General features: G+C 43.9%; 1 protein-coding gene across 1 annotated transcript in view; it reads left to right on the top strand.

Moving 5' to 3' along the window:
• Positions 1-4,568, top strand: part of LOC106746426 — a 154,084-nt gene extending 149,516 nt beyond the window's left edge. The window contains exons 9-10 of the mRNA XM_014623032.1: positions 288-425; positions 2,445-4,568. Coding sequence (XP_014478518.1) covers positions 288-425; positions 2,445-3,428 — 1,122 coding nt within the window. The 3' untranslated portion in view covers positions 3,429-4,568. The remainder of the gene's footprint in view (positions 1-287; positions 426-2,444) is intronic.
• The last annotated feature ends 18,113 nt before the right edge of the window (positions 4,569-22,681 follow it).

The raw sequence follows: 22,681 nt of genomic DNA, 5'->3' as shown, positions 1-22,681 counted from the left end.
AACGGATATCATTTCGGGATATGGCAATAACCATGAGATATTCTAAACTGGTCTCGGATATCCGTTGGATATCCGGCGGATGCACTTGTTTCCCCCGGTATCGCTCATCGATTTCTACCAATTTAGAATCTAAGGGGCGGATATTCAAAGGAAAGACTTTTTCACCTGATACTCGCACTTTACACCCGTTCAGAATTTCACGTCGATACGATTAGAATTGATAGATTAGTCGTAACAAGCAGCGGGCGGGAAGATCGAGAGAGTACGCTCAATTTCCTCCTTTGCAGAAGAAGAAGGCACGGTTGATCGATTCGCAGCACATCGTCATAATCCTCGTGGTTTTCTCCCTAATTATGTTTGGCATGAGCTTCGCCTTCGTCTTCAACTGCGTCCGGAAGCTCGTCCGCGATCATCGCATCATCCAGGTGAGTGAATTTTATTTTCCCAACGATTCGCTCCGTCTCTCGTCGTCTCAGCGAACGAGAAAGATCGTGAAACGAGGTCTCCGCCGGAAATACGCCGGGAGTTTCGCGTTATATTTCGACGGATATTCTACCGAGAGGAGTCGCCTATCCTCCCGACTTACCCCGTCCGTAAATACTCGTCCCCAGTTGTATAGAATTGTTCGTTACGAGCGGGACTCGGTCGAGAGTTTTATTAAAAATCGACCGCGCGCACTCGGGCCCACTCGCCGCGGGAGAGCTTTTCTTTTTACGATCGCACAATATTTTAGCGAGCCGCGGGAATTTATAGACCCACGCTGACGTGACATCGCTTCGATGATCCGGCGCCTTTATCGGCCGCAGTTAAAGTTCGAGAAACGACGGGGACGTATTTATCCCGACCCGTGTCCGCGCGAGTGAGCACGGAAACGCCGGTTTTCCGACGGTGCCTCAAGCGCTTGGAGAGAGAGAGAGAGAGAGAGAGCGTCAAATGTCCTGAGTAGTTCTTCCAAAATTCCTTCCGACAATGGAAACGAGACGCGATTTATCTCGCGATAAGACGATACTTTCGTTAAATATCGCTCGCTCGTTGAATTATGCGGCGGGACAAAATGCGGTAATGTTTCGGCTTGCGTTTAACGCAATCGCATTTTCCCCAATTAACATCTACGCCGATACGAATATCCGCGCACGCATCCGAGCATACGTATAAACTTCTCCCGTTATTGTTACAACGTAATAATGCGCAACATATCCATTGCATTACATGTCACGTTTGTGTCATACGAAATATTATAAACTGCGTCGTTATGAAGTTTTCGTCTGTGCATGTTCGCACAGGGGTCGGGGTAGGTTAATTATTATTAATACATTATCGTGCATAATTTCTAGTTGAATTGGTCGTATTTAATTACGCGTCTCCTGCTTTATTTTGCGGGTTAATTTGGCTTCAACAGCAATCACACGCGGATCAAATGGTGCGTTGCAAAGTGATTCGCGGCATTGTTAATAGAGAAATTGTTTGTTGCCCCATTAAAATAAATGCGTTACACGGAGACGTGCGTGAAGTGAAGTGTAACGGTTACATGAAATGAAATGAAACTGCGTTGAATCGATAAATTTACACGCTGGCGCCATCGTCTACATTGTTTTGCATTTGATCGTGCACACATTCTTGAAGAGAGGCTTATTTGTCACTGGAATAATTCTTCGTGAATACAGCGCATTCTGCGTGTCGCGAGTCACGGGAAGAATTCCGCACAAAATTCCGAGTCGAAATTCTCGTCATCTATTGAACATTTTAAACAGTTGGTCTGTAAAATATTGTTTTTCTCAGAAATCTTCTCAAATTCTAACAGCGCATCAATCGAAATATTTCCCTACGAGTTTCAAAACGTTATTTATATCATAAAATATATTTACAAACATTTAACACAGATTTGCCGAGCTTCTTCGTGTTATATTAACCTCCACCTATCTAAGTATTGTCACGGTCCAACTACCTTAATTCTACCGCACGATAGGGAATAAGATAGCAAAATAGATTCAATATCGATCCTAATCATATCATTTGTTCCTACTTTGACCCTGATGATATTTTAAACTTCCGTCTTCGCTGTTTCAGTCGGAACGAATTGCTCGAGGTATCGTTTAAATTAAATCCGTACGATTAAAAGTTCAACGGGGAAATGAATAAATATTAGTATCGTCAAGATAGATTTTCATCAGTCTATAAACTATGTTATTGGACGCGGACTATCTTTAATATCGTGAAAACAGCATCGGAAGCATTAGATTTCGGGATGGAAGGAAAATATCCGCACGAGCCCGGCGGGTTTAAGGTCAATAAAACGACCGTTTGCTCCTGCGTATCGGTTGAATTGCGTAAACAATCTTTTCATATTTACGCGACAGACATAATTTACGATATAAACTACGCGAGTTCCTATTCACGAGGCTCGTGGCCCGCCCTGTATCATCGGTACGCCTCTCTCGTTGCAGGAGCACATCCGGCAGTCCCGGGAGAACCGATTGGACGAGCTGGGTCGCAAGTCGACGCCGTGTCCGATCTCGGCTTCCCGCACAGACCTGCGCGATCGCGGCAGCGAGTCGCCGAGCTTGGAGGTGCTGCCTAGCAAGGAGCTCATGCCACCGAGCACGATGATACCTCAGGAATACACGAAGGAGCTCGTCCTCGAGATGGCGTACAACGCGGGCGACATCACCGACATCCACCAGAGCAACAACGTGAGCAACGCGACGCAGGAGCGGCTGCAGGAAAGCAGCGAGGAGCCGGAGATGCGCGACAATTGCTGCCAGACGAGGGAGAGCCTGTTCGAGCCGCGCATGCCGGACGCGGTAGCGCCGTTGGGCTTCACGACCTTCGGTGTACGCGCGGCCAGCTCTCAGAACGGGACCAATCATCACCACTACCACCACCACCACCACCATCACCAGAGCCCTCAGAGGTCTCACCAGAGCGTTCAGCTGTCGGGCTCGCAGCCGAGCTCGCAGATCTCCCAATGCTCCGGCTGCAGCCCGGCGTCCCGCGGGAGGGACGGCAGCATGGGCGTCTGCCCGAAGCACAACCCCATACCGGCGCCGCCCGGCTGGTCGACTCACGAGTCCAGCTACCCACTGCCCATGGCGCAGCCCGGCCAGTACCCGGAGCAGCTGGACTACCCGTCGTACCAGAGGTTCCAGAGCCCCAAGCCCAGCAGAGAGCCCAGCGTCTACCGGCAGTCGCCGAAGCTCGCGCGGCAGACCACCGTCGGCTCCGGCGAGAGGTACGGCAGCTCCGTCTACGGGTCCGGGCACGGGTCCAGCAACACCACGACCTCCAGCTCGCAGCAGTCCGCCGGCACGCCGAAGCGCGGCCAGCCGGACCCGCGGTATCGCGCGGAGGCGGTGATCGAGGTGGACCAGAGGCGGCCGTTCAGCATAGAAAGCACCAAGAGCGCCCCGGACGTGATCGCGACGCACTGACGTCGGAGTCCTGGGGATTGGGAGCCCTACAAGAGACGCCATCCCCGTCAGAACGCGAACGAGCGGCACCAGCCGGCGGCTCGCGGCAACAATGGGAACAAAGTGACCGTCGGCACGCAGAGCTCCCTCGACGACGACGCCTCCACGAGCTCGACCGTCGACGCCAACTCCTCCTCCTGATGCACGTGTCGCGAGACGCCGGGGAGGGACACCAGCCGGTCTCCCGCGGATCACCCGCTCGCCGAGAGGAACGCCCGAGTGTCGGAGGGATCCGCGACGGGTGAGGATTCGCTCGACGCGGAGACCCGCTCGGCTGCGCTCGGCTGGACGACGGAGTCTCCGAGGCGGGCCGAGGCGGCCTTGAAGCTGCACGACCTGCCGATCCTGCGCCCGCCGGAGGGCTTCCGGGTGCCCGTGTTCAGGTGTAGGACGCCGTCCCTGTCCTGGCAGCACTGCGGCTGCCCTTCGCACACCCACCTGCCGCCGCGGCGATCCTCGACCACCTGGAGTGCCTTCGAGCGATGCGGCGTCGAGCCCGTCTACCGGACATGGCCTAATCGAACCGCGAGGAGGTTCGCCCGGCCGTCCAGGAGGACGGTCGGCACTCAGAGCTCGTTGGACGGCGCCAGGTCCAGCCTCGGCTTCCTCCGCTGCGTCGTCCGGTCGATCGACATGACCGAGGGATCCTTCGACCGGGAGATCGGGGCCTCCATACCTTTTTAGGCTTCGCGTTACCCTACCAGGGCTCGACCACGCTCTCACGTGTTCCCATTCTCACGTCGGCCGCGTCGATCTTGTATATAGCCGCGTCAGCGATTACCCCGGTAAACGACGGTGACGACTGCAGCCGGTTCGCTGTTGATACCAGCGTGTTTCTTTCCTCCTTCCTTTACGAGCTTCCTTTACGGCAGGTGACAAGTAAAAGGGAGTATCGCGCCGATTCAGGTAAGTGCGCGACGTCCCGACGATATCACGCGAACGGATTCACGCGAAGCCGCAGACCGCAGCCGGAGACCGCTCGATCGCTCACCGGAATTGTGTATCTCGCCACGTGAACGTCGTCGTCGTCGACAATCGCTGCCTTTCATCGCTATCTGCGCGCGACGAGCCGGGTAAAACGGGGAAAAGAAGAGCGAAAGAGAGACGTAACTTAGAGTCGGGGGGGAGTAGTCGAGCGCGATTAAATCGCTTGGAACAGGCGTGCAAGAGGGGCNGGGGGGGGGGGGGGGGGGGGGGGACGCGTTGTCGATTCCGGGAGGAGATGAAAGGATACTTTAGCTTCTTGAATTCGCATTCCTGAATATCGAGCGTGTACTTCGTATATTCTTTGTCTAATTAATATCCTCCGAAATTGATATTTTCTACAATTAATATTTCATTCCGGCACGTTGAACACCCTCTGACGGTTTTATAATTATCGACGTCTCGATCTACGTCTTGCAACTAATTGCACGTAATATATCGTGAACGTTATCAGAAAGCGAGTGAAAGCAAACGCGCGAGAGAAATTGCAGTTATTTACCGCATCTTTGCTTCTTTGAGGGGAAGACCAGTGTAAACGCCTCAAAAATAGATGTATTTTCAATTTTTTCTTTTTTTTTTATTTAGAAAAATGTGATGATCTAAACAGTTTTCGCGTTAAATACTACGTTTTCCGGGTATTTTTGTAAAAAAGGTTCATTGTATTATTTTTACTTAGCACATCACGGAAAAAAGAAATGAAAGAACGGCCCAGAATTTGAAAATTGACGCGACACGTACCGGACATTTTTCCGCGTCACGCTGAAATTTCATTAAATTTCCCGAACGTCGGATTATTGTTATTCTTTTCTCCCCCCTATTCTCGTCGCGACACAAGCGCGACGTGATTCCTGCCGCGGCGATTTCAGCGCGTTTCGTCTCGTACTCTCTCTCTCTCTCTCTCTCTCTCTTGTAACTTAAAATAATCCCCCTCGAACTCGCGTCAAGTCGGCGTAACGCGGGAGACAACGCGCGCCGAATGCCGCTGGAGGGGAAGAGCCCGGTCGATGATTTTCGCGAAATCTCGCGGGCTTAATGGGACGTAACATATCGGGAACGAAACTTCATTCGTTCAACAGCACCGCCGGGAGCGGAGGGAATCGCCGGGCACCGGGAGCTATTAATCACCCGTCAACCGAAGGGGAAAACAAACTTCCACGATGGCCCGTCGCGCGGTCTTTCTCACTTAGCCGCGGGGAAAAACGCGTAAAGTGGCCCGCGAGATTTCCTCGGGCCGCGAGACGTCGGAATCGACTAATTATTTCGATTAGTTAGCCACCGGGCTTAGCCTCCCTTCCCCGGTGAATCAACGTCGGTGTCACGGTGCAAGCTCGCGGAAGAGAAACCCGGAGAAATAGACGCTCGACGAAGGGTCGAGACTGGATTCATAGAGCGTCCTGTTTCTTCGATCAGTTCATATTCCTGTCACGTAGCACGTCTATNGGGGGGGGGGGGGGGCGAATAATTCCTCTTCGGCGGAGTGCCGTGCAGCGTGTCGGAAAGGGCGTTTAATAATTCTTTCTAAGACCGATCGGTGATAAAGGAAACCCCAGGCAACGTCGAAGTTGCAGCGCGATGTTCAATAGATCTGTCAATTCCACGTATGTGCACTCACAGTCAGCTGATGGAAGGTTGTTCCAGCGTCTCTCTTCGATGAGTTTCGCAACGTGTCCCGAGCTGAAATTTTAGCCCCACTTTAAATCTAATTTAGTTCTACGTTAAATATTCAACGGTCTCTTATTGTGCACCTTTGGCGCGACGAATGGGAAAGTTATTCCCGTTTCCTTCGCCTAAAAACTTAATGTAGAACTAAACTTTAGACGTTGGAGAACTAAATTCCCTTTGCAGCATTAAAGGAGCATTTATTGCGCTCCTCTGATGCTACGAGCGGGAACATATTTTCACCTTTTTTCCTCCATTGAAGACTTAATGTGGAATCTTTAATTTCGACTCGGGATCCCGAAGTCGAAATGTTGGCCTTATGTTAAATCTCTAATTCCGCTACGCAATAGGAACTAAGATAGCAAAATAGGTTCAATTTCGATTCTAATAATATAATTTGCTCTAACTTGGATTCTGATGTTGCCTTAAATCTCGGTTTTCGCTGTTTTAGCGTCAAAATAGGTTATTCTAGGTAGCATTAAAATTATATCCGTAGAATTAAATGTTCGAGAGAGACGTTAATAAGTGTCAGTATCGTCAAAATAGGTTTCTAATAGTCTAAGGATGCGCAAACTATTCTTAAGGGTGTTAAAGTAGCATCCATATTTCGACTCGAAATTCCGTATCCGACAGAAAAACGCGTATCTCCTGAGATAACTCAAAATCAAATTCTCCTATTGGATACGGAATGCGTTGCGAAACTCATCGAGGAAAAAAATCGTGAGGCTTTCACGCAGCCGACTGTGCTCTCTAAATTTCTTGGAGTGAAGTTTCATGCGAAATATAAAGTGACCGTCGAATCACTAAAATTCGAGCAGCCTCTCGCTCATATAGGGTGAATTTTCCACTCTGAATCGTCGGTAAATATTCCCGCTCGAAATTGAAGAGTGAATCCGATATACTGCAGCGTCGCAGAAACATATTCACCCTAATCGTTGAAGTATTCGCTCATGCGGAGTCAGAATTTGCCAAGTTGATTCCTAAGCTTGAGCGAAACGTTCACTCTTGCGATTTCGAGTGGTTCTCTCTCGAAGCGACGAATGAAAATACTGCCGCTTTTCACTCGCCCCGAGCGAGATTCCGAGGAATTTCAAGAGTAAGTGTCACCAGTCGGTCGCGAGCGCGACTTAAGGTTTAATCGTGGCGAAATAAAAGTGCGGGCCTTACGATATTCGCTATCTTTCGGCGATACCACGCGAAACACGGCGCGGAATCGATCGCGACGGACCTCCGGGACAAGGAGGAGGAGAAAGAGGAAGCGGTAGTCGCGAGAGGGTGCGTAAATCCCTACGATGTTAGACAAACTATTTTTCCACGGTGACGATTTCTGCGGAAACACGTGCGAGTCTGCGCGCGCTCGGTCCGGACAGTTCAAGGAATGCATTTATAGCTCGTAACGCACACACAACACACGCACGCCCGGTCGTGCCAAATCTGCATTTCCGAACGACCGGTACGCAGCTGTTCATGGTCTGCCTCATCCCCCCTCCCTCCCCGCGCAATATTTACTTCCACCAGCGGGTGGCATAAATATTCCCGGGAACGGGAATTATTACAATTACGAAAGCGCATTTGCTTTACAGCCGGCAGAGCTGAATGTCATTTTATTCTCGCCGAATTCGTACCTCGATACGCACGCGAGATCAATGATTCCTGTGTTTGTTAGCGAAGAAACAAAAGGCGAGATCGTGTAACGTTAAAGTACTTCTCTCGAGTTCTCACAATTGCGTAACGGTGTAGTCCGCTGTGACGGCGGCCGAAATGGCAGTAGAGGAGAAGCACCAAAACCGACATACCATTTTATTTTTAGCCTCTAAAGCCCTATTGGTGATGGTGTAATTAATATTTATACGCATGGTCGCAAACCAGCAACGCTAACATCACTACCAAAAATTATATGATAATCTTATGAAAATTATTATATATTTCTTTACACTAACTATTTTTTAAGATGTTTGAGGATTAACGCTTCTAGAAACTAGGCTTCAAAACTGACATACCCGTGATATTTATAGGAAAAATATAAAGTAGAAGCATTGAAATTACATTATTTAGTACATTTATTGTATATCCTCATATGTTATTTCTAATTTTACATATTTTTAAAGCTTCAAAAATTTTACGATATATAATATTCCTTTATCATGTGGGAAGAAATCTCTTGACTTTTTCTTTCCGACCATCTTAAGCAAACAAACAAGAAAAATAGAGAAAAGTCAGCCTCTGGTAACTTTAACTGTATTCCGTAAAATGGTGTTTTAAACAAAATTAAAATACATCCGTTGAAAAATTAATAAACTGGTAAACTCAGATATATCGTTTTCAGAACAAACTAACTCTAACTTTCCTTACGTGATATAGTGATAGAGGATCGAGATTGGCGTAAGATCCAAAGTGTTTTAAGAAGTTTAAAATTCACATTACAAAGTAGCAATGACAAATAAATTATTTGCCGCTGATTTGTCACTTTCATTTTCGCACGAATGTAGTTCAACGAAAACTTCAGCACAACGAAAACTACGCTAATAATAACCTAACATGTTTGCAAATAGGTACCGCCATTTCAGCTCCAACTATCGCACACAGTAGACGAAATTTATGTACTGTCCGATAGGATTTACTACTTTACAGCCGAGAAACATAGGTATGTCGATTTACAATATCTATGTCGGTGTTTGTGCTTTTTCTTGATACGAGATGTGATAACTGCAACTGAAGGTGCAGGAAAAACCTACATATATTTATTGTATTTTATCTCATTTATCTCTCAGATAAGAATATAACAAAGGTCCGTTATTTACTGTATTGCTTTGACTTTTATCATAACCGATTACCACGCAAGCCTGCTCTCTTAAAGCGAATCAATGATAGTATTTCTGATTAAATCGATAAAACGTATCCCAACAATATCAGTGAGTGTTCGTGAATTTTCAGTAAAAACAGCCCCACTTAGCTTCTCCTCTTGTCTTTTACATTCATTTAATTTTGGCCAAGTAAAAGTAAAATTTTACCGCAAAATCTGCAGTATTCCTGATTATTTTTAGCTGAATTCTTTCAACTAGATTTTGCTGATCGCAGTGCTAGACTTATAACCAAGTTCACTGGTTTTTCAGTGATAATACATTGATTCCATTTTCGAGAGCGTGTGGGCGGTCGCTTGCAATTGTGATAACTCGGGGTGTTCTTAACTTGATTAGAAAACATGTTTCTAAGCCATTCTGTAACCGACTATACACTCGTTTGTAGAAGCACAGTTGAAGTTAGAAGCGCATCAAATGGTCACGATCGCGAACCGCTGCTTTCAGGCTTGCGCAGCAATCGGCTGTGACAGGAGCCGAAATGACAGTATATACGGTGCAAAAATGAATTTGATCGAGGCAACGTGACAACGTTTTCATACAAAATATTTCCAACCGTTGCAATAATGATGCTGGAAAAATGGAGAAATCTTGCGCTTCGATACGAAGAAAAAAACTCGGTCGAATTCACCTGACAGTGGATGAATTAAACATATTTTCGTTAAAAGTAACATAATTTTTGGTTCTAAGAACCAAAAACGTGTCTCATGAAAACCGGAAATCCTGGAATCTTTTAACTGGAACGTATTCAGTTGATACATTGTCGCGCGAATTCGATCAAACTTTTTTCTCCATGAAGTTACAAGAGACATCCGACGTTAGAAAAGGCTTATGATTGTGGCCATTTGATGCGCTCTTGACTTCATCGGAAAACACGTGTCAAAGACATGCGAACGAGCGTACAATCAGTGCTTGGAATTTAATTCGCCGAAATTATGCCGCTCGGATATCACGGGGAAGCATTTGAAATCGAGCTGTGGTGGAGTCCCTCGAATACACAGTATGAACGATCTTCAGTTTTAAAACAAAGTGACGTCGATAGTTTCCATTTATTTCTGGTGATTCTAGTTATTATAAAGCTATGCAATGTGTAGTGAATTGTAATGAAGGTGCTGCGCATTGTATTAATTCGTTTAGACATTTTCTCGTTAGATATTTATTTCTTATATTTATCTGCTACGAACAGGTAAGAACGTGCATTACGGTTCAAACTTATTCAATTGAAACCAAATGAAAGAGAGCAGATTTACAAGCACTACGCGGTACAAAAATGACGTTGTAACCTTATCATCAATTCTTAAGTCTATCAGTGTTTCAAATTTCATCACTTCGCAGAATATACGACTCGTTAGTTGGTTCTTCCTACGTGTAATAATAATACTCGAAGTGGAGGCACGACAGCGGTTGATTCCGGCATTTTGCCCCAAAATAGTCCAATGAAAGATCCGTCACGATCGCCCGGACTCTGTATTCAAGATACTCTGGACCACGGTGTGATAATGCGACAGGATTACCGTGCGAACATGATAGCGCGCGACGACGCTCCACGGTTTCCGCCGCGTTGTTCATAGCGAGTCCTTTCTTTGTGGAGCGCCAGAGTTAATTAGCTAGATTATCCAGCTGGACTGTACCCGTTATTCTTCCACGTGGCTAATTTCCCCTGAAACGTTAACAAACAGCGCGCCGCTCCTTCGTCTAATAATTCGCAATTGCGCTGTAAAGGTCTGTCTACATAAGCAACACGCGAAACGTAATTCGTTGACGCGAAATGACGTTCCACCGCGGTGAAAGCGGTACGCGTTCGCAAATCGACTACGCGCAATGAGTTAAATTAACTCCAACTTTCGGCGTTACGTCAACTGCGTCGGCTAATCGGAGGTAAGCAAAGGATAGCTATCACCTACTGGCTACCGTTTGCGAACTGAGCTTTGCGTATTGCGCAACTATGTAGACGGACCTTCACACGAGGATAGTGGGTCGGAATCGATAGACACGAGTCATTTTTCATTGATCGCATAAGCATAACGATTACCTTGAGACGTGACGGCAAAATGTATGGACGTGATGTTCGATGCTCCTCCTCCTACCCCCGCCCTCCACGTATTCCCTTCTCTCGTTTCCTGAACCTCGGAAAAATAAAACTTTTTACGGCACACTTCCGTGTAATCTATCGATTACAACGTTCCCTATTTTACGCTGCCTTTATTACCCGTTGGGCGGTTATGTCTATTATTATATCTATTTATTTATAAGATGGCCTCTTTATTTAACTTTTAATGCTCCAGTTGCAGCTTGAAGCGGAGAGCTTCAAATAATCGGATTAGTTCTTCTTTTCTAGGCCCTAAATGTGAACACCCCCTCACTTTGAATGCTTAAGCTTTCACGAATGGATGTCACTCGATATCGACGAAAGTTCGTTTTTCTTGTTTTAGAGCAAAGTATACCTTGCGCGCAAACGTTATCAACGTTATTAGTCATTGGTGTCATTAAGGGTTATCGGAAGAGAATTGAAGAAACGATTGTACATACTTCATCGGACTGTTTGTGTTTGTGACGGGATCTTGTGCGAGCGAACCAAAGTCTCTTTCGGACTGAGTCGGAAGGATGAGTCTCACACCGCATAGAAGAATAAATGGCTGGTGGCCTGTATATATGTATAGTCGTACATATCCGACGCAGCAGTATTACCGACAATATCTATACTCCGTTAAACGAGCGTGATTCGTCTTCACGTGTCTCTTCGTGCCGTTCCTGCTGTTAATGGCCCGCAAAGACACGTAACACAGAGTACACGCGCGCACACGCACACACACGCACTTACACACAGCTTTGAAGAGACCGAAAAACACGATCGTGCGTGCGCAGACCGCTGTACTCATGACCAGATCGCTAATTAATTAAATTAGTCAATTAAATACCCCGATGAATAGCTCGTGAAAATCGCTCACACGTGTTATCTACAGTCGAGAGATATCGAAGGAGAATGTGTGTGTGTGCGTGTGTGTGTGTGTGTGTGAGTGTGTGTAAGAGAGAGAGAGGTGGAGAGCGTTTACTAACGTAATTTCGGAGAGATCAAGATCCAATTTCCAGTATTCGAAGTCTCCGCTTGTACACAGACCACGTGTTGACGTTTAACGCATAGAACGGAATGTACAGAGTGTACACATTTGTATATAAAGTATCTACAATACGACTATTAAGAGGATATACACGAGACGGATTATAAATATAGTACTTTTAAAGTAAGCCCTCCCACGCGTGTGTATGTGTATACAAATCTTTCTCACCTTCACCCAAAGAGACGCTTCTCCAGACTGAAAAACTCTTCAGGTGGCGGTTGTAAGGTAAGTCGGGGTTTATTTCAATCATACTTTCTCTTACTTTGCCTGAGAGGACTGTTATTTGCGGGACAACAATAATTAACGCGAATTAAGCAGTATGCGACATTTAATTGCGACACGACGCCATGCGCTTTGCAGCCGGCGAACTTGTCGTTTTGTCGACACGCTCTGAGTCTTAGAGCCTTGTAAAGTATTAGCCCGACGTTCGTTTCGCTCTATCTTATAATTAACCTTAAACGGTTCGAAAGTCAACCGTAAAATTCACCCGGTCTCGTAATTAAAAGCTACGATTTTCTCCCGCAGCCGGGAAACTTCCCGGCGCGAGGTTGCCCGCAATTTCACGTCGCCATTTTTTCCACTTTTCCGTACTTTACATGTTTTCATCTCCGCCGCACAAATGGCAATTCCACACATAAATTCCGGTAATTACGGAATATAAAAATGGGAGGCTGTGTTATTCGACGATTTCCGAAGGAAACGTGCGCGGATTACGATGCCGCATTTCCTGTTTATGCGTTTACGCACAGAGAAATTTCTCGCAACAATTGTATTATTTATTACGTGAATTGATACCTCTCTTGGTATCCCACAAAGTGAAATTGAAGAAACAACGCCGGATTATGCGTTGAAATATTTTTCCAAAATTTCGTGTATTACATTAATTTATACGTATTACCTTAAACGGACGTATCTCTCTTCATAATTTCACGCAATATATTATATTTCTCTATTTTTTATAAAAATAGATACCGAAAAATATGGCAGAAAATTTTCCCCGGCTTTTTAATATAAATTTGGAAATTTATTAACTTGGATCTCTCAGATTTTGGTGTGATCCTATCATAAAACTCATATTAATTAAGTTTAAGTAGAAAATTTAGAATAATTATATATATATATATAATTGATATTTACGTTATATATAATATACTTTGTTGCTTTTTAAAACATTCTAACGTATTGCTGCAACCATCCCGGGCGAATGTAATTTCTTTGCGGAAGAAGTAAGCGGAGTAGCGTCCAAATGCTCTTCGCAACGAGGTACAGGGAGTGATTCGAGCGAGCTTTACTGTGATTTTTTCGAGTGACTTTGCAACGGTACGAGACGGCGGACGAGTAGACGCGCAAATGAAGACAAATGAGGCGACTCTTCGGAAAAATGCACGTGCGAAACGGTCGGTCCGCAGCTTCCCGCTCTCGAATATGCGTGTATATACCGGATGATCCCGCAACTACCACGATTTATTTTTATTCTCAGATTCTTTCGACACTTGTAGTATATAAATTATAAGCCACGGGGACATGGTGTTGCTCTTCTGGAGCACGAAGCGACGCTCGGCCAACTTCATCTCTTCCGCATAATTTGTTGCTTACGCGTGTCCGCTGTGCGGCCCGCGTCAATTGAGCGTAAACACAGGGACAAACGCTTGTATTTATGATAGCGACACGGTTTACGAAACATTCAACCCGCTGGATATGGTCATACCGCTAAAGGAAATATCTCGAAACTCTCAACTTTAATATCAGCGACGTGCTTCTCGGCCGCTGTCGCTCGATAGTAACTTAATATTTAATTATTAAATTACATTTGGTATTTACTTTTTATTTCGCGCAGGAAAAAATCGTTTTTCGATAGAGGAATTATTATATGCATGTGATCGATCCGGCTTTTATTCCAGAATAAAAAGGATCATATAGAAATTGTACATATCTATGTACGATCTCTGTATGGTGTGAATAAATTTATTTCTACATGACAACGCATATATAATCATATGTAATTGCATGTGCTCACATACATGTGAACGTGCGTGATTATGTATATAATTATGTATAGCCATGTAGAGAGAACAAATTTATATATAACTACGTATAGAAATTTTTTCTCGGAAATAGTTGTCATTGTTCAGAACTTTATTCTACCAATAATTTAATTCTTATTACAATCTACATCAGGCAAGCATTTGTGCCTTCCAAAAGTATATGTATTTTGACAGATTTATCATATAAATGAATTGTAGCAAGGCGGTTGCACCGTGTCAAAATAAAATCCTAAAGGTGAAGAGAGAGAGAGAGAGAGAGAGAGAAAGTCACGATATCGCTCGGGATAAACAAAACCGATGGGACTTTGATTTCCCAGCGCTTTCCCGTTTACAAACGCGCTCGCGCTCCCTTCATGAATTTATTCATAGCAAATATAAAACTATTCATGAACTAGATCCGACTGTGGTGTGTCGCCGGCCGAATCGTCCCGGAGAAATGGCGCGTGAGTTACACGGCTCGCCGTGCCTTTGCGGCGCATTCGAGGCACAATTTATCGCCTGCGACGACATTGAGCGTGCATAACGACGAAAAGTTTCGATATGTGGCGGGAAACGGCGCTTCAACACGCGGATGTGATAATTTTTCGGCCGCGCGTTTCTGTAAATATAGCCTAGCACGTCGAATCAGAACGGACAATGTTGAAAATTGAAAAATAAAATATACATTTGAAAAACTTCATCGTCGATCTTTTTTAAATATTTATTACCATTTGGCAACTCACTTTCAAATTTACAATCCTACGCAATTTGATCGGATATAATATATTTTATTATTAAATAATCGTTATATGTTATATTATAAAAGATGTTTTATAGTAGACAGAAATTAAAGCAAACAAATGTTTAAATATTTTATTTGTATTACATTACATTTTTTATAATAATGCATTGTGCGAGACTTTATTATACGCTCTCATTTTCAATGTGTTACCTAACTTGATATTACAAATTAAATTTTAATATCTAAATCTGTATAAGTAACGAATTGTCATTTAAATTGATATCACTGCCGGTTCGTTAACGTTAATTACATATTTTTATCGCATGAAAAGGTCATTATGCTCGTCCACGGTACAACAAAATACTCATAAACAAAGAAGCAGCAACGTTCATTTATGTAACCTCACAATATGGCATGAGTTTTTTTAGTGGTACCGTAAGCCGGATGGATTCCGTTGTTTTGCGTTAGCTTCAGCTGAAGTTTTTATAAATTACGGCGATTTTTACGAATAAAAGGATATCGCGTGTTCACAATTTTGTTCGAATTGCGCTTATAAACCGTAAACTCGATAAATCGTGGTGCGTATTCTGTTTTATTTCCTACAAGAGGGAACTGAAAAATAGCAATTGTTAATAATATATTGAAGATTAACGGACTTTGGGTATATATATATTCTTCTTTTTCACGCGTAGATAAAAAAGTAATGGAGATTTGTGAAAACATGGATTTTTCTATACGTCACATAAAATGTGCAAATACTCGTGGTACCGATGCACAGTCCTATATTCTTGTTTAATCGTTAAATCGGATTATATAGCTAGATTTTCTATATTAAAATTTGAACGGGCATGAGTACGGCTTACTCAAGTCGAAATTAGCGATATCTCTGAGAGAGTAATCTGGATTACACAGCGCAGAATAATTAACAGAAAATTGAGTAATTAGCGCTGCGTTCGTCGCAGTTCTGATTAAATTTTCACCCCTCCCGGAAACAAATGTTCGTAGCGGGATTACGGTTCGGCATTACCGAAAGCTAAGAGTCACCGCTGTCAAACGTGAAATGCGAGCGCAGCTAGCAGTAAAAATGAAATCGCGTATAAATTTATATGACGCTATAAAAATGCCTTACAACGTCAATCGATTATTCTCAGAGTTGCTACTTTCCCCCTTAAAGATATCAGAATATTTTATAAAAGATTTTCATTGAATTTCATTGCAACGTAAAACTTCAAACTTTTTACGTTCTGCCTTTTAATAAATTTCGGATCGTGTTTTCTCTTTTATAATATTTATCATCACGAACACACAGTGGTTGGAAATGAAAAATGTTCGGTCAAAACTCCGAATCTTGATAACAAATTTTTTATATACAGAAAATGTCTCTTTGAGGGAGAAAAGTAACGATTTATAAGTTTACTCAAGATTTATCTCACACTTTTTTTAGATAAATACTTCCATATAATCCAATTTGCACATGAATAGCTTCTTCTAATGAGTGCGTCATTTCTTCCTTTGCGATATTTTTGAATAGGAAAGAAATTTACATCATTTAGTCGAACATTTCCATTTTCTGATTCTCGCCAAACTTTATACAGAGTGCGCGATAGTTATACGGATTTAAAAAAAGATCTATTTTCAAAACATGCAGAAAAAGATGCAAATCGAATATAACAGATTTTGATAGTGTAAATATATATTTGATAGTGATAAAAGAATAATAAATATTAACAATTTACAATTACTTGATTATAACACATCATTAAACTGCGTATATATCAATTTGGGAGATCAATTGGGGACGAAACTTGAACAAATAACTTTCATCCGAGAAACGTCAATCTCAGATCACCGTGCAATTTGTTTAATGCATAAAACTGAACTGTGAAATAAAACGTACAAAAACTGAGCTTTGTGCAATCTTAATCCGCGACATGAAGTCTCATTGCATCGCGTTCATTAACGACATCTTTTTACATTTTTCCTTTGAACAAGTTTTATGCTTCGGTCCATTAAACATCGCTGCACCGACGTCGTCCTCAAAATATTTGCCGCTTCGATCTCCTACCAATATTAAAGTAAAAAGTGAGACAGCTTTTAAAAAGAAGAAGAAAGAAAATGAGAGGAAAAGAAGAAGAAGAAGTTACATGTTGTGGACTTCCTTTTTCTCTCCCCGCTGCTCCAGAGACGGACATTTAATTTTCCTTTAATGAAGTGTACCGAGGCGACGTCGTGATGTCGACGGGGCAAGCCGTCGCGAAGAATAAATTTACCTTGAAATGTGCAATAGCCCGTCGTTATTATCGAGACAATAAGATCCCTCCGCAAAAGTGAGACGCAGCAATTCGACATTCGCGGTTTCACCGAGCCGGTGCGAAAATCCTCGTCCGCTCGTTCACGCGCGCGCGCGCAGGGTAGAAGTAAAAAAGCATCGTAGCAAAATTTGCCCGTTTGCTCGGACGATATTAACCTCTTAATAATCTCCGAAAATAGTTTCTCGCGTGAGCTTAACGAAATTGTTTCACAACGCTACGCATGAAAGTAAACTCACTAAACATCGCTCGTTAAACCACCATCGCCGCCGTCGCCGGGGGATTCAGCGGGGTTGAATGCATTTTTAAGAGCATCGGAATAAAATTTCCACCGGCGTAAACCACCCTCCGGTATGGGCCAATTTCCCTGCGCGCGTTTCATACGCCGAGGAATTCCGCCGCGCGGAAAGTATCCGTATTACCTTACGGATTAAACATTACCGGCGCGAGCGGCGCGAGAACGTTCCGCGGAAATGAGCCGCCGAGAGATGTGCCTCTCTTTACGACTTTTATTCTTTGTAATGCATTTATTACGGAGGACCGAGACGCAAGCACAGGAAGGAAGCTACCCTCCGTCGATTCGTATAACTTTACGTTATTCCCCGCCGGTCTCCCGTCGTAATCGTTCCGAGCGCGTTTCGCGACTTCCGTCGCAATCGACATTGTTATTTCATTGTAGTTCCGCTCGGTTCGACGTTGGCAGTTGCGACGTGCGTTCCTTCGTCGTGGCGAACGAGACCGACGGTGAGTCGTCCTGAGATCAAATCCGGAGAATCCTTCGTGAAAATATCACGGGGGTGAGAGGGATTAATCGAAATATCGGATTAGCTCGCCTCGGATTTGTTACATCCCGACCGCACTTTAAATCGCATAATCGGATCACACCGCCGTCATTACGGGCGCCAGCTTGCAGCCCGGGATTTGTCGTCGACGTCTCGCCGACATTTAATCTTTCTGCTCCTACGCCGCCCGCCGAGAGATTCGAGGGGAAAATCTGGAAGAGGTCAGACGGACATAGATTGGGCTTAACATATAGGAAGCTCGCTGTGGAAACACGAGAAGCACCGGCGTCGAGGCGGAAACATTATCCAGGCTAACATTTCCCTTGCATCTTGCGCTTGGTAATGCGCGTTTGAGCTTTCTACTACTAAGCTTACACAGGAGCAGGTTTCATAACGGGTAAACAAATGCGTGGCTTTGGGATTTTTCACTGCCGGTTTAGTTCAGGTTTTTTACTACGAATGGAAACGCACGAATGGAAACGTGACAATAAACAGACGATACACAGGCGTTGAAAGTTATCGATGTGAAATTATTTTGCACGCCTAAGACAGCTCGGTTACTCCGTCTGCTTACTAAAATAATAAAACCCATCTCTGTTGTTACTTACGATTAGATTCATGCGGTATTCGTGCACTGATAGAAAAGTTACTTTATCTAGTTACTTTCCGTGCCAATCATATTTTACAGCAGTAGCAACATCTATATAAAGTTATTATCACTGACACGATGATAACATTTATTGAAAAAATAGTTCTCTTAATTATTTTTATGGTTAAAATCAAAAAGAGGATATGCTTGGCACCGGAAATAATTAATAATTTTCTATCTGTGCGGAATAAATTCTTACTGAAGGGAACAGCTTCTTAGCATAATTTCAATTCAGCTGCATTAAAGCGTTCGGCAATGTATAAGATAATCGGAAAAATTCGAATATTATCGCAAAACAGCTGAAACTAGTAAGAAGAAACTGTAAGACAAAAGAAACTATATAAGTCCGCACTGTCGTAAAAGCGTCGTCGTTTCGTCGGCGACATTCTCTCTCTCTCTCTCTCTCTCTCTCTTCCTAAATATCTCCTCGATTTGGCGAGAAGACGCGATAATCGGAATAAAGTAACTGCAATGGAATTCGGAAGAACCACGGGAGAAATTCGAGTGATGCGCGGACGGTGACGAAGTTTACGAAGTACGACTGGAGGAGAGTTTCATGGCTGGCTAGAAGAAAAAAAGAGAGACGAGCGGCAAGGCGCTGCTTTCCACTCCATCTGTATTTATTGTGGCTGGGCTACGGCACCGAAGTCGAGAGTTTTATGCTCATTGGTAGATCGTGTCTTTATGACGGCCCGCCGTAAAATAAGCATCCCCGGAGCTTTCTCCCGAAGGAGGTGGATCTCCGACACTGCGTTCTCGCGAAGGCACGACGAAGGAATCGCGGAATAGAGTTTCCGTCTTGGCGTCTATGTGCGACACACATACACACACACACACACACACACCTACACCCATGGACACATAGACAAATAGACAGAAATACCAAATGCCGCGGTAAATACGGTTCTGCACACTGTGCAGACTTATATATGCCGCGTGCGTGTTCACCTAAATATCAATAACGGCGAACGAGAACATCTAATATCTTCCCAACTTCTAAACGGGATAAAGAATACGTTGTGTGCATGAATATTAAGAGCGGCATCTCTATTTTCAAGATTCGAACGATGCCGATAGTCGTGCAGTTGCAAAATGCGCGAAATTCAATATATACGTATGTATTATATTCAAATGTTGTCTTCTTTCTATGTAATTTCGTGAAATTAAAACTGGATTAATACGTCATAAGACGTATACAAAGTGGTGCCAAAAGTATGCGAATATTGTAAAAAGTTATTGTTGTATTATATTGTGAAAAACATTGTAGATTGTAATTGTGCTTTTAAACGTTGAAATAATTGTACAATGATATATCCTGAAGAAATATCTCAAATTTGTTCAATCTTGGACAAATATCATCTTAAAATTGTATTCCAACAAAAAGACCGTTGCGTTTCGACGATTTACTTTAGCGCAATTTTGCAATATTCTTCGTCAATTCATGACGCTATTATTCTGTAATATTTCCACAGTTTACTTATCGGAATACCAGAAAGAATGCACCTGTTTACTCGACGTATTGGAAACATTCCTTGCTTACCGACAAATAGATTACACGATGCCGTTTTGTTTCACATACCACGTTAACATGTAGTGAAATAAATTTCAACTCTTCCATGATATATACAGGGTGTCTGGTAATTCATGGGATACCATTTGTATGCAGGTAGAATATCCATTCTTATTAAACTGATTAAACTGAGTAGAAGCATTCTTTGCCATTTTGTAAACAACCACGCAAAATTTTAAGTTATTATTTATTGAAAACGGCCACGAATGGAGGCTTCCTTAATTAATAACTCGAAATTTTGCATGGTTATTTGCAAAATGGTAGAGAAATTTTCCGCTCAGTTTAACGCATTCTACCACACAAGCGATGTATTTTGGGTATTTTCATTCTCAGATATGAAATACACGACGGTATTGCATCGCATTATTATTTACGTCACAAAGTAAGATGTAGTAGTGAACAATTTAATAATTTATCAGATTAATACGGTTCATGATGTAAATTAGATCTCGAATGATCTCAAGTCTGATTTAATCGTTCAATTTCGGAATTGTATTACTTTCCGGAAGTATTCGAGGGTTGAAAGTTTTCTACGAAGACGGCTGCAAGATAAATTCCTCACTGCGGCCTTTGAGGGGTATTAAAAACCTGAAATGTATTTAAGTGCAATTTAATACATGCGGATCTCATTATAAGTTGCCACGAGGTTACAACTTTTCGTACTATATCAGTAGAGCCAAAAGCCTCACGTTAGCGAGCTGCACTTTTTGTATAGTTCGCGTACTTTGCATTCGCCTGTAATGCTCTTCCCGCAAAATTTTTCCTCGTTACATTTTCCACATTACACATTCATTTGATCGAATATCAAGAGTTTTAACGAGACGAAATAAGCCGATGAAAATACGGGATCGTAAAAATACCACGAGTGGATTTGTAAGTTACATTTACGACTGGAAATTAGTCTGTCCCTCGTTTATTCTTCCCTGCATTTTATAATGCATAATACGTACGCGTATAATGCGCCGTATGAAACATGCGATACCGTACCCCCTCCAAAAAGAAAAGAAGAAGAAAGAAAAGAACAAGAAGGGAGGAAATGAATTCTCCGTCGAATTTTATTCTCGTGTTTGCATTTCAGTCTGCGACTCCGTGCGCATCGTAAGCGAGCAGTAAATTCGTTTCGCCGAGGGAACGTAAAACTTCATTGGAAGTGCATTTGTCGCTCGTGTCACGGAATCTCCATTGCTCCGGCGAACGAATTTACACTCATTGGAAGATCACGATTTCATGACGCTTTGCTGTCCAACCGGCTGACATACGAGCACTAAAGGCGCCTTTGGAACAGCGTGCTCGTCGTCGTTTTGGACGGCCTATTGGAAAATTGCGTTCCCCCGTGCGGGTTCGGCCGAGTCGAGAGGCCATTACCTCTCGAAGACGGTGTATTTCCCGGTGTCTCGCCGGGGCATAAATACACGTTAATAGCCCTATCGCCATCCCGGACGCGATCGACCCAATTATTTCGTTCACCGGAGCGCTACGAATTAAACGCTGTGCGTCTCGCTAATGTTTCATTAATAGTCGCATTTTATCGGCTCCCTATCGCAGCGTCCTCGGATAGCGCATTTAATTTTCCGCGCTTCGAAAGTTGGCGATCGCCAATAACAATCGATCACTTAGGGATCCCCCGATGATTGGCAAAAAGTGCGTTAAAGTGCGCCAAAGTGTGAAATATACACGCCCGTGGCGAGCGTGAAACAATATACGAGCCGTTGTTACGTGTGTCTGGCGTGCGGTGTGCCATAATTTTTTCGTCGAAACTCCCCGTTGCAATAATGGCATTTTTGCCCCTCATTTGCTTCCAAATCAACTCCGCGTTAAAATGGAATTTTCATTCGAGGCGTTGTTATCGCGACGTTTATCGCTCGTGGTAAACAAACCGCGAAGAATAATATACGCTAAAAATTGAATTCCGATAGAATAATTTAGCTCGGACTCGCGCAAAGTGACTGTCGCCTCGAACGCAACGTCACACCGCCGGCTCACAGCCACGTGTGTATGTCTGAAACGTTCAAATTGCACAAATGGTTGTTTCCAATTTAATTTGGATTACCAAGAGCAGCGATTCGCGACTGAAAGGCCGTTGTTGAAAAATTGCACGCTTCCGGCGAACAATTCACAGCCATTAGCCGTCATCTACCGGCTCGTGTCCGCCGTATTTCACAGGTAAAAGCGTTAACAGCCGCTGCGGGAGACGTGTGCCGACTTATTTCGCGCAGGAGCGCGCGCTCACGTGGCCGGGGAGCGATTTAATTATCACTTTTATACGAAGTGGGGCGCGCGAGACACGCGGAGAAAGCGCGGAGAGGATTTACATAATGTCAGAAAACACTCGGCGTTAATTCCACACATCGACGCGGGGGTTGAACATTCATTTTAACACACAGCGTCTCGGGCTCAACCACTCCGGCCGTGGACTACACGAGCGGATTATCGTTGAGAATTTCTCTGCGCGTTCTCTCACAGAATCTCTCCTCTGACGCGAAAGATAACGCACGAGGAATAATAATTTCGAGCAAAT

This window comes from Dinoponera quadriceps, unplaced genomic scaffold, assembly GCF_001313825.1.
Source record: "Dinoponera quadriceps isolate SergipeBrazil2010 unplaced genomic scaffold, ASM131382v1 scaffold566, whole genome shotgun sequence".
Taxonomy (NCBI): Eukaryota; Metazoa; Arthropoda; class Insecta; order Hymenoptera; family Formicidae; genus Dinoponera; species Dinoponera quadriceps.
The sequence above is the reverse complement of the archived record's forward strand: the minus strand, read 5'-3'. Positions and strand labels throughout refer to the sequence as shown.